This window comes from Perognathus longimembris, chromosome 24, assembly GCF_023159225.1.
Source record: "Perognathus longimembris pacificus isolate PPM17 chromosome 24, ASM2315922v1, whole genome shotgun sequence".
In the NCBI taxonomy this organism is placed as follows: domain Eukaryota; kingdom Metazoa; phylum Chordata; class Mammalia; order Rodentia; family Heteromyidae; genus Perognathus; species Perognathus longimembris.
In genome coordinates this window covers 18,939,128-18,951,956 of record NC_063184.1, presented here as the reverse complement: position 1 = coordinate 18,951,956, position 12,829 = coordinate 18,939,128, and the positions used below count along the sequence as shown (strand labels likewise).

The 12,829-nt window shown below is 40.4% G+C and overlaps 1 protein-coding gene and 1 non-coding gene across 2 annotated transcripts; one reads left to right on the top strand and one right to left on the bottom strand.

The window, feature by feature from the left end:
• Positions 1-225: 225 nt before the first annotated feature.
• Positions 226-11,567, bottom strand: Adh1c (alcohol dehydrogenase 1C (class I), gamma polypeptide). Its single transcript, XM_048333600.1, has 9 exons — positions 11,461-11,567; positions 9,612-9,713; positions 8,386-8,524; positions 6,268-6,355; positions 5,936-6,155; positions 4,887-5,147; positions 2,770-2,905; positions 2,034-2,172; positions 226-387 (listed from the first exon to the last, which is right to left on the bottom strand). The coding sequence occupies exons 1-9, from the start codon at positions 11,476-11,478 to the stop codon at positions 363-365; spliced, it is 1,128 nt and encodes a 375-aa protein (XP_048189557.1). The 5' UTR covers positions 11,479-11,567; the 3' UTR covers positions 226-362.
• Positions 8,569-8,697, top strand: LOC125341730. The gene has a single exon (XR_007209068.1). It is a non-coding gene; the product is annotated as a small nucleolar RNA SNORA31 (small nucleolar RNA).
• Positions 11,568-12,829: the final 1,262 nt, after the last annotated feature.

Genomic DNA, 12,829 nt, shown 5'->3' with positions numbered 1-12,829 from the left:
TCTTTTTCCCTGAGTTTTAATGATTGAAGGCTGAAAAGATACAAAAATCTTGCAGAAAGACACAAGAAATATCTTTTTTTGTGCATAAAGAAAGGGTGTGTAAATACAGTGAGAGGGAAAACTTAAGTAAGTTCAGTTTTTCATCTGCTCTTCACTAGCTCTTGCTTGTATTCTAAGCATTTAATTGAAAATAACTTCACAGGAATTTCAGGTTCTTTTGGAAAGCTTGCACAAGTCATTTATTGATGGCATTTCTAAGGAGCAGAAGTAACAATGCCCTCTAGCAGGTACTCCGGGTGGGCTGGGAAGGACGAGTGGGAAGCTGGCTTCCAGCAAAGGCATCCATATGAATCCATACAATTTCAGAATGTCAGAACTGTGCGAATACTGAAAGAGACAAGAAGAGACAATGCATTAACTTTTACGCAACTCGCACTCATCTTATCAGTGAATGAAACGTTTGCTACATATATGAAAAGCAAGACAGTAGAAAAGGGGGAAAGTGAGTACTTTCCCATCATTCCTGACTCTGGAAAAGCATAAGAAACAAGGAAAAGGAGGTGCTCTTGCCTTGTCTTGTCTAGCTACTTCTTGCTGACTGTGGGGTAATGAGGGGCGTGGTGGCCTTCATCTATTAAAGTCAGAGGATGTGAAATTGGGCCCTGCCTGTCAGCACTGATTCAGAATCACATGAGGGAATGCAGGGGAGACCATTAGCAGAGCCGGGGTGTTGTATGGATGCTACTTTCTTTTCTTCCTCAAGAATATTTGTCAGTGAAGTACAGAATGTGATGTTTTATGTGAGTCTCTAAGAAAGAATAAAGTTGAAAAACCTATGAGAAGAAATGTGGGGTACCAGAAGATGCACTGACAACAGAATTAGAAAGCGGTCATTAGTCATGTCTATACTAGATGTGGTAGATCAACATTCACCCATTTAGGTGCTCGAAAATGTTAGACATGAAAAATAGACTGGCTTTCCTTTCCTAATATTTGTAAAATATATATATATATATATGTATATATATGTTGGAAACTTTTAAAATAGCATTTGGCATCCTTCCTCTTTACTATAACTTTTATTTGAGGAAAGGTCTTTGTCAACCTTGAAAAGAAATACTGATAGTATTTTAAGGGGCTGGGAATATGGCCTAGTGGCAAGAGTGCTTGCCTCGTATACATGAAGCCCTGGGTTTGATTCCCCAGCACCGCATATATAGAAAATGGCCAGAAGTGGCGCTGTGCCTCAAGTGGCAGAGTGCTAGCCTTGAGCAAAAAGAAGTCAGGGACAGTGCTCAGGCCCTGAGTACAAGCCCAGGACTGCCTTCCTCCCCCCCCCAAAAAAGAAATACTAATAGTATTTTAAAAGAAAATTTAGTAATATCTATATAGAAATTAATCTTGAAAGCAGTTGTATCTGATTCTATAATAAAAGTACTGGGTGTTTTCTGCATATACTATAATCTACAGCCAGTAACAGCCTTCAGTGGCTGGGTAGAGGTTTCCATAACTCCATATCTTAATTGTAGTTGTGGGACTTTGACACCTTCTCTGGCAAAGGTGGGTACACTTTTACAAAGCAGACTAAACAGCCCTGATCATTCAGGTTTGCTGTAAGCCATGCAATTCAGCAGGAGAGGAAATAGAAAGCAACTATTCTTATCCCTCACAATGTGATTTTTGAATGGTCTATTATGTAAAGACTGAACTGGCAATGGAAAATCAGGATGTTTCATTTTTTCCCCCCTCATCTGTCTCCTTTTCCATTCTCTGTTAATCATCTACCACAAAAAAGAAACTCAAGGGCTGGGAATATGGCCTAGTGGCAAGAGTGCTTGCCTCATATTCATGAAGCCCTAGGTTCGATTCCCCAGCACCACATATATAGAAAATGGCCAGAGGTGGTGCTGTGACTCAAGTGGCAGAGTGCTAGCCTTGAGCAAAAAGAAGCCAGGGACAGCGCTCAGGCCCTGAGTCCAAGGCCCAGGACTGGCCGAAAAAAAAAAAAAAAAAAAAAGAAACTCAAAATATACCTCTTCCCAGAACGAAGAAGGTCGAATCCTTCATTTATTTTTGCAAAAGGAGAAACGTTGGTTATTAATGGTTCCAGTGGAAACTTCTTAGCCATAAAATCAGCCACAAGTTTGGGGACAGAATCTTTGCTCTTATAGCCTGAAAAGAAGATGAGATCATTGTTGGATTACCCCAGGAGGAAGGAGGAGAATCAGACAAATCAATTTCCAATAAAATAAAAAAGACAACTTATGAAACACACACTATTCCATAGACTGCTATTATTGAGGTCAAGAAGAGAGTGTAATCCTTTCACAGTGCTTTGACTTTAGAACTCCCTCCCATAAACTACTGTCCCTGTCTAGTCCAAAGGTCCTAATTAATTCCTTCATAGAGGAGTTATGGGACAAGCACTTTTAGCAGTTGTCCAAATCTGGGCAATGAGTACAGACACGAATTACTGCTATACATTTTTTTGTGTCCTAAGAGGGGAACCTTCTGCAGCCAGCAGTATAAAACCAGTTGATGCTGAAAGGTCTTGGTTTGTTGATAAGGAAGCAAGAACGTCTGTCTTGAGGCTTTCTCTCTGCATTCCCCTCCTCCCCACCCCATTTACCTGTTTTGGGTCTAAAAGTCCAACAGGAAGTTTAATTTATTTTCTGAGCATTAAATATTTTGAAATCTGACCTTATTCCTTGAAGAAGAGAAAAAAATCTGAGGTGAATAGAAATGTTGGCCTCAGGTTTAGCTACTTACCACCAAACAGAGCTCCTTTCCAGGTACGTCCGGCCAGCAGAGCCATGGGGTTCATTGAGAGGCTTTGGGCATTAGGAGGTACCCCTACAATGACGCTCACACCATGTGAGTCTTGACAGCACAGCAGGGCAGAAACCTGGAGTCAAAATTAGTTTTTAGCATTCTTGAAGTGGATTCTATTACAGCCCCGACCCACAATAGAATGCATCATGTACTATTGATTTTAACTGTGTGGAGGGAAGAAATTATTCTTCATTCTTCATTGTGCCTAGGAAGCTACTGGGGCTTTAAGAAATACCCCCAAAGCAGTTTTTCAATGAAAAACAGTAGAATGAAATTCCGATGTATCCAGTTCTGTAGAAAGTGACAACAAGTCAGTATCATTACAAACAGGTGCAACCTGCCTTCTCACAAAAGGACACTTAGCATGACATCTACAAGTGGGCTCATTTAATTTTCCCATTTATCTATTTAAGGAGGTAATTTGAACCTAGTACATGGTTGGAACTAAGTATTTTGATGGTGAACAAACATGATGGTTACATTGTGAGAATGTGTCTTTCCTCCAGTTGCTAATGTGTCTTTCAGCAATCTGTGCCTTACTGTCCACTTGTAAGACGCACATATTTCAAATGATAAATCACCTCCCCCAAATGTTTCTTGGTTTTACTTTAAACTAACTTATCGTTCTGTCTCAAACTAGCCCAGAAAGCTTTTTGCTCTAGTCACTTTTGGACATATTTTATGGTAAAAATGGTTTAGAACGTTCTAGAAAATATAGTGATAAGCCTTCTGATTTTGAAGTATTACATTGAGAAGACCAGCTATTCTCAGCATATGTGGCTTCCAGACTCCTGGCGTTTTTAAACAAAGTGACAGTCCAGTTCAACATGAGGAAATGGGAAACAGTGAACAAGAAAAGCAGTGTGGCCTTGGGAAAAATTGGATTCTCTTGGAAGCTCCTGAACTATGGCACAATTTTCCAGATTAAGGCTGCAAAAAACTTTGCTTTCAGATTAGAGTTCCCTGTTCCAACATTGCTAAGATTTACTGGAAAACCTCAATCAGGGGAATGTGTTGATCTCTGGGGACACTTTGTAGCAAGTACTAGAGAACTCAGGTTAAGCAAAAATATGGCTAGAAAGGTATTTCCCCTGATAATGGATAACATTTTTATTTACTTGAAATACAAATATACAAGCAATGAAAGCTTGGGAGTTGTATTAACACCATCTGGCATTCATTGAGAGCTTACAACAAGTGACACTGTGGTATGAATGTTACATACACAATCTCATGGAATCCATAAAGAATGCATGAGGTATATACATCATAAGCTTTGAAGGAGGCACAATCTGTTGATTTTTAAATTTTTTACAGCATTCACTTTAATACATAGACATTGTATGTTTGCTAGGTGCCTGGAGTTGAATTCGCTATGGCAATGTACAGTGATACACTAAAGCAGTCACTTTTTTTTTTCCAGTCCTGGGGCTTGAACTCAGGGCCTGAGCACTGTCCCTGGCTTCTTTTTGCTCAAGGCTAGCACTCTACCACTTGAGCCACAGTGCCACTTCTGGCCTTTTTCTATATATGTGGTGCTGAGGAATCGAACCCAGGGCTTCATGTATATGAGGCAAGCACCCTTGCCACTAGGCCAGCCCAAGCAGTCTCTTCTTTAGGGCACCTTTCTGTTGATAAAATTACATTTGGCCCCAAATCTTTTGGACAGATGGTGATATGTGAGAAAACTTCAGAATTTATTAAGATGTGAAAAATCTGTTAAAAGTATTTAAGGTTGTGGAGGAAAGTCAAACATGCCAATTTAAGGACAGAGTTTGCATTACATGTAGTTTAGCTTGAATTGTTTTAAGCAAAAACTAATTTTTAATGGCTGGATAAAAAGCAATCTTTGCCCTATTAAATGAAAAAATACTCCTTGAGACAGGTTTGCTTACCTGATATCTCATAGCAATACATTAAACGTTCTAAGTAACAAACAGGACATGGAAAGTTGCCATTCTAAAAAATATGTTTATACGTAAAATTTTATTCTGCCACCTAAAGCATATGTTAGGTAGAAGAAGCAGAAGTATGCGGGATGTCAGGGGACGTACCATGGTGTCAAGCCGACCAATGACTTCGAAGGAGAAATCCACACCTCCGTCAGTCATTTCGTACAGCACCTGATTGATGGGCTTGTCATAGTCTTGGGGGTTGATGCACTCAGTGGCACCCAACTCTTTGGCCTTGGCAAATTTGTCCTTGTTGATGTCCACACCAATGATCCTGGCTGCTCCTGCTGCTTTACAGCCAATGACGACAGACAGACCAACCCCTCCCAGGCCAAAGACAGCACAGATGGAACCCCGCGTGACCTGTGTGTGCAGAAAATGCAAAAACAGACCAGGCAGTGATTGCTAGAAAGTGCCCAGGAGGTACAAAATAGATGCTTAATACTACTATTAAGTGCTACTAGGGGCTACTCAAGCCTCTTTTAGCTATAGTTGCTTCATTTATTTTTAAGGCTCATCATGCAAAAGCTCATATCAGGTCACAGCTCCTATCAATTAAATCAGAATCTTTGCATGAAGAATGCCATTCCAAGGGCCTTCAATGGGAAGCAGTAGATGGTCTTAGAGCTCAGAGCATCCGCACCTCTAGTCTTGATAACATTTTCAGTAGGTTGATTTAAGCTTTAACATATTGTACGTATTACATTGATGTCTTAAACATATGCAAAAGCAATTTTGCCAGTTTTTTGAACTTAGAACCTGGGTGCTGTGCCTGATCTGTGTTTTCCTCAAGGCTAGCATTCTACCACTTCAGTCACAGCTCAATTTCTGTCTTTCTTTCTCTTCTTTTTTTAGGTGGTTAATATAGGAGCATTTTGAGGACTTTCCTGCTTGGGTTGGCTTTCCACAGTAATCCTCAGCTCTCAGCCTCCTGAGTAGCTAGGATTTCAGGTGGGAGCCAGCAGCGCCTGGCAAACACCCCTATCTTCAGCAGTTCCTTCATAGATAATGCACGGGTGACTTTCCTAGAAAGCTTCTGAGGCGACTTTTCTATTCATCCCGGAGCCTGTGAACACACCCCGGTTCCTGTGAGAACATGCTTGCCTTCGGGTCCGGAGTGTACCTGTTGGGACCGGCCTGGCTCTCCCTACCTTGCCCACGTTGACTGCAGAGCCATAGCCCGTGGAGAACCCGCAGCCGATGAGGCAGACTTTCTCCAGCGGCGAGGCGGCATCGATCTTCGCCACCGAGATCTCGTCCACCACTGTGTACTCGGAGAAGGTGCTGGTGCCCAAGAAATGGTGGATGGGCTTCCCTCTGCAGGTGAACCTGCAGGTGCCGTCGACCAAGGTCCCCTGATACTTCCTCAGACTGGGCAGAGACACACAGAGACACAGAGGATGTGAGATGGCGGCGCGCACGCTCACTGCCCCGCGTGCAACCCCACGCACGGGCCGCGCCCAGGAGGCCAGAGGAAACCTACTCGGCTTTCATGCAGAAGTTGCTCTCCGGGTGTTTACAGATCCTGCACTTTCCACACTGGGGTATGAAGAGCGGGATGACTTTGTCACCTGGAAAGGGGAGCAAAACACATTTCCTTTCAATTTCTATCCAGGGATGAACGAATCAACAGCTTCAAAGCTTACACAGGGGAGTCTGCAGGAAATAGCCTCTCATTCCACCCGCGTGCGTCCTTGGCCATTGCTCGCCAGGCTGGAAGAGTCCCACAGGCGAAATGAAAAGATGGAAAGTAACGCAGATTAAAAAGATTATTTCCTCTGGATTGATACATTTTCATTGCATACACTGATTTCTCCTGGGGGCTCTGCCCATGCATTCCACTTAATCCTTAGTTAAACCTCATCATGAGAAGAGGATATATATATATATATATATATATATATATATATATATATATATATATGTGTGTGTGTGTGTGTGTGTGTGTGTGTGTATACATATATATGTATATGTATATACGTATATGTATATATACATGTATATATGTATATATACACACATTTTATAACACATATATAAAATGCCAGAGAAACCTGGTATTTTGTGCAAGTAAATGAGAAAAAAAGAAAAACCACAATAAACATTTTTTACAATAAAAATAAAACTAATTTGGTCAAGGGTTAAAATAAAAATGAGAATTTTGATAACCAGTTTCTGGCTTCATAAAATGATGATAAAATAAAAATAAAATGTGAGTTTTTATTTATTTATTTATTTTTGCCAGTCCTGGTGCTTGAACTCAGGGTCTGAACACTGTTTCTGGTTTCCTTTTGCTCAAGGCTAGCACTCTACCACTTGAGCCACAGCACCACTTCCAGCTTTTTCTGTGTATGTGGTGCTGAGGAATCGAACCCAGGGCTTCATGCATGCTAGGCAAGCACTTTACCACTAGGCCACATTCCCAACCCAAAATGCGAGTTTTCAAAGGAAAACTAATAATAGTGGGACAAATATTTCATAAAATTCTTTTGAAAATTTTACTTCCTCACTATAAATTAAACATATACTTGTAGAATAAGAGCTGAATTCTGAATGTCTTTATACGATAATTTATTAGTTATCTACTTTTTCTGCTGTGTAGAGAGTAAGAGTGAAAAGTAACCATGTTATTTTATTATTTGTTACCAACAAAAGGAACTACTAAGAGCTGAAACTCTTACTATACTATTTTTTATTTTCTGTTCAGTTTAATTTTTTCACTTTTATACTTTGGAAAAGGGAAAGACTGACTCCATTGGCTAATTCATCTTTATACATTTAAACATAATTTTTGCTTGTAATGTTTATGTTTCCTGTCTTACAGGAAAAATGTTTGGCTCATCACTTCTTATAAATAAAGTTTGTGGGGGAATGATAGCATGGAAAATGTCTGCTTATTCATCTCTTAGTTCTGAAAGCATATTAAAATACAATAAAACAAAGGTAAATGTTAAAAAGAGAATTTATAACTTGTCATCTGTGGTCATAACCCAAGGCAATGAAAATGGTATTACTTATGGCTGGATACTTTCTGCTGTTTCTTTCATTTCATTCCAGGAAGGCTTTTAATTTATCTTCTGTTTAAGAAGGAAGACTTCCTTGGCAAAGGAAATTGGTGGAGAGGCCTCAATTCTCCCCTCAGCAAAGCTCCTTGTGACTTGGTCATGGAGTCACAGGCCTGATTCTGTGAACCAGCTACATATGTTTCCCTGCTTGGATCTAGAGACTGGGGACTTAGACTTCCCTCTTCTCCCCTGCCTACAGATTTCCCTCTTCTCCCCTGTCTCATCTGTGGTTCTCTGCATCGTCTTGCAAGTCATTACAGGGCAAACTCAACTCTGGCAGGCACCAGGTCTCTTATGAGGGCTCTAACCCCACACCTAGCATCTCCCAAAGTAGTTTTGAAGGGAAAGTAACACACTTCATTTGTCTGAATGCAGGGAGTCAGCCAGGGAGAAAAGGGAAGGAGGAAAGCTACCAGTCCCAGCTTGTCCAGGACCTTCTGCAAGCTTCCACATCTCCTTGCCTCAACACTCTCATTAGAGCTGGATGACCTTAGACTGCGGAACCAAAGCACGAAGGCTGGGCATGAATTCTGTACCTGGTTTCACGGTAGTCACTCCTTCTCCAATGCTCTCCACGATGCCAGCTGCCTCATGGCCTAGAATCACAGGAAGAGGCGAGTGTAAATTGCCGCTCACCACGTGGTCATCAGAGCGACAGATTCCCGTGGCCACGATCTGTCAGGTAAAGAGAAGATTGGGACACTCAGAAAACATGTGGTCCGCGTGCACTGAGAGACCCTGAACAGTTTGCTGTTGTTCTTTTGGTTTGCACTAGGATGCAAAGGAAAATAGTCCCTGCGCATTCTGCTGTCTTTGTGGCAGCCCAGATTGAATTGGGGAATACATTATTATTTTATTTAATTTAATTAAAAATTGAACATTAAAAAATTAAAAATAAGGTAAAAAAAGATGTGGCTCTCAGAAGATGATGACTCTCTGGATTTTAGGAATTTAGGCTTTTAGAGCAGTTTTTTTTATGACTATTCCTACTTATTCCTACTTGTTTCAAATACAAAAGATTCAGTTTACTCTCAAAATCTTCCTTTCCTGACTTAACAATTCAGACTATTTGATCCTTAGAAAGAACTGATTCTGAAATACTTGTTTTATGTAATATTCTAGAATGCTTATGGCAATGCAATGCCTTTGTACAACTACAGTAATAATGCTAATAATAAAAATGAATAAGGTGTATTATTACAAATTTTAAAGCCATGCCTTCTTGTGGAAGTAAAAATTACAGATTAACACTAAGAAAATGTTATATAGCCCTTCACACTCTTTCACAAATACATATTTACTTATTTATTGGTGCCAGTGCTGGGGCTTGAACTCAGGATCTCTAACTTTCCCTCAGATTTTTCCACTTGTAGCTGGGGCTCTACCACTTGAGCTATGCCTCATTTCTGGCTTTTTGCTGGTTAATCAGAGCTAACAGTCTTATCTTCCAGGGTTAACTTCAAGCTGCAATCTTTGGATCTTCGCTTCCTAAGTAGCTGGGATTACAAGTGTGAGCCACTGATGTCCATCTCCGTGTGTGTGTGTGTGTGTGTGTGTTTATTTTTATTTTCATTTTTTAAATGTACTGGGATTATACAATATATACTATTAGGTCACTTTAAGAAGAAGAAGAATTTATATATTTGTAGCTTGCTTGAGAAACAAATATTATTCATTGCCTAGATAACCATATAGGAAGTACCCGAGAACAGATTTTTGGTTGTTTCTATTTTAAATATTCCACAAATTGAAAAAAAATTACCTTAATACGGACTTCATAGGCTTTTGGGGGTGCAACTTCCACCTCTTCAATGGAGAAGGGTTTCTTGTATTCCCACAGCACAGCTGCTTTGCACTTTATCACCTGGAAATCAGACAGGAGGATATTACTCCCAAAGCCAGGACTGTGTCTGTTGTCCTGTACACACACCACCTCTAGCCCCCTATCTGGTATCTAACACATCTGCCACAGACAAAATGGAGTAACATGAATATAAGTCACTGAGATTAAAGCCAAACCTATTCCTTTAGGCCATCCTATATGTATTTATTTTCTCCTCTAAAGGTATTCCTGAAATTTCTAAAGCTGTCTTCAAATTAGTTATTTACCTGTCACTACTGGCCTATATCTATATGAAGCTCCAAGTTTATTATTCCCTTTAGTTGTGCTGGCAATAGAACTCAGGGCCTTGCACATAGTAGGCATCACTACCACTGCCACTGATTTATACCTCCAGCCCTTAGATTTTTGAGACAGACTCTAGGTATGCAGCCCAGTCTGGTTTTAAATCCACGATTCTCTTGCTTGAACCTTCTGAGTGCTGGGCTTACAGCTATGTCCGCCATGCCTGGCCAAGTTATCATTATTTGGCAGGGGAAGTGTCCACATAAAAGACGACTATTGCAGGCAGTTACTGATTTTACACGTATGGGGAGTTATTGATTTCACACGTATGGGATTGATTGACTATCATATCTCTGTTTCTTTCATTAGCAGGTTGCTTTACATTTTGGGGCTATGAATTTGTTCTTTCTTTCTATTGAGTTGTAGTAAGTTTAATTTTCCTTTTTCCTAACTGCTTCTCTTTGGAAATGTAGCTTGCCATTATAAGTTCCAATCAGCAATGAAAGAAAAATGAAAAGAGGTCAAATAAGGGCACTAGCAACTGGCTATTCTGTGACTTCCAATCCATCTTACTGATATGGGATTACTGTGTCACTCTATGCATGAAAATACTTCAAGAACTTTCCATACAGTTACCATAGTGAGATATTATACTGTGGGACCCACCCCCAATACAAATATTTTTAGGAACTATTTACTGGAAACAGAGGCATAGACTTTTTGCAGTGAAGCAATGAAAGAGTTAATTACACGCATTTAATTAATGCAATTAATTGCATGCCTTTCTCTGAATCGTAAGCACATTGCATAAATATTAGTTTTGCAGAAACAAATGTGTGTTAATATTAATTATGTTAGTAGTATTAATCTTCTGCAATATCTCATTTTTGTATAAAGAAAATACTGTTGCATTAAATTTCTGTGGAAACTTCACAAATTGTGTCATAATAGATCCTTCTGGATCAGAATTTTCATATTAATGTTGTCTTTTAACCTTGATGACTAGTTCTTATCAATATGCTTCTTATAAAAAGGCTAAGAAGCTATTTCTAAGGTCTCTGAATTAAATTCCTCTTGAAACTAATTTATCAGCTTTAATACTCCTGTGTTCATGAGAAGAATATGATTGCCAAGAATAGCACATTTAAATCATGTTTTCTTGACATAAATACAGTTTAGACCTTTCTAACTTTAGTTACATAGTCACAACTAGCTTGGAATTAACTGTCACTCCAGTGCCAATTTATTTACTATAATATGAACACTTTAGTGTATCCAGAGTTTATACACTCTTGTTAAATATGTTTGGAAATGGTTTGTTTCCATTGTGGTTCAGCATGTTAGATATTATAGCATAGATTGCATCTTCTAGTTCAGCATGTTTTAGCCCTATTGCAGATAGCATAAAACCTTTGTCCATATACATATACGTATATCTATACAATATATATTATATGTATTTCAGCAGCCCGGTCTTCTTACTTACTTTTCCTGCAGTGCTCATGTTGCTTCTGTCTTCTCTACAGCCCAGGAGACTGGTGAGCGACCGTGGTCTCTCCTCCTCTGCTCTGGGCACACACCCAGTGCTGTACAGGGTTTTGTTTGCTTGACTATCAGATGATTCTGCACGTGACCAGTGTCTGTAAACCACACACTCGTGCTTGTCCTCACAATATGTTAAGTAGAAAACGAAGGTCACTGAACTGTCCCATCGAATCCTGACTCTGTAATATGCCAATCGCATACATTTGTTTTTGTTAGGTTAAATGATTCTCTATCTCCGTGATCTTGGTGGTTCCTCAGGCTCTCACCTTCTAAAACCTTGGGGGTTAGGATCTCAAGGCAGGAATTCTGGGTGGGAGACACAGATCTTCCAAGTATAGTGAAGATTCCGTAAGTAGAACTATAATAAAGACTTCTTGAAATCTTTATTTACCCAAAGGGAATTTCCGTAGGATCATTGCTTTATGGGCTATTAATAAGGCAGCCCATGGCATTTAGAACTTGACCCAACTATTATTACCTGCACAGTGGTGGGGCATCTGGTAGGTGAGGATTAGGGAAAGAAGTCAAAGATGATAATGCCTTGCACCAGACCTGGAGCGTGCAGGTGTAAGACTCACCCTCCTTGTGACTCCAGCTTCTCCCATCTGCTTCATCACCAGCCTCAGGATTGCACAAAACCTCCACCCTCACCCAATGCCATAGAGAGGTCGCAGGGAGACTGCAGGAGGCCATCTCCTTCTCCCTCTCATGTGGCCAAGTCATGAGGATCCAACATCTCCAAACCTGGAGAAAGAGCCCTTCACTCCCATAGGGCGTTGTGGGTATACGTCCTCTCAGAAAGGCACTGCTTCCCTGCTGCCAAGCTCCACCAGTTCATCGTCCTTCTCATCCACAGCCAGGGAAAGAAGGTAAGTTGTTTTGCCCATAAGAAAGTCTACCCAGGATTCCTACCACAGTCCCTTTTGCTTTGTGGTTAAGCAGCTAAGACCACAGAAGAGGTGGCCCCACACTGGGTTCACACAACCCCACCAAAAGAAAAGAAATTTATCTTATCACTGCTTTCTGACTCATATCAAGAAAAAACTTACATGCCAGCTTAGTGTGTAACCTAGGGCTTTGCCCTTGATAGTGTTTTTTTTTTCAAAGCATTTGTCCCCCATCCAGAATTCCTAGGTTGAAATCCTATCCCCCCAAAGGATGGTGTTAGGAGGTAAGGACTTGATGAAGTGATAAGGTCACATGGACTAGGACCGTATCAACGATACTATCACCCCATCAAGAATGTTTGTATCCCCCACCCAGAATTCCTAGCTTGAAATCCTACCCTCCAAGGTAATAATAGAAGGAAA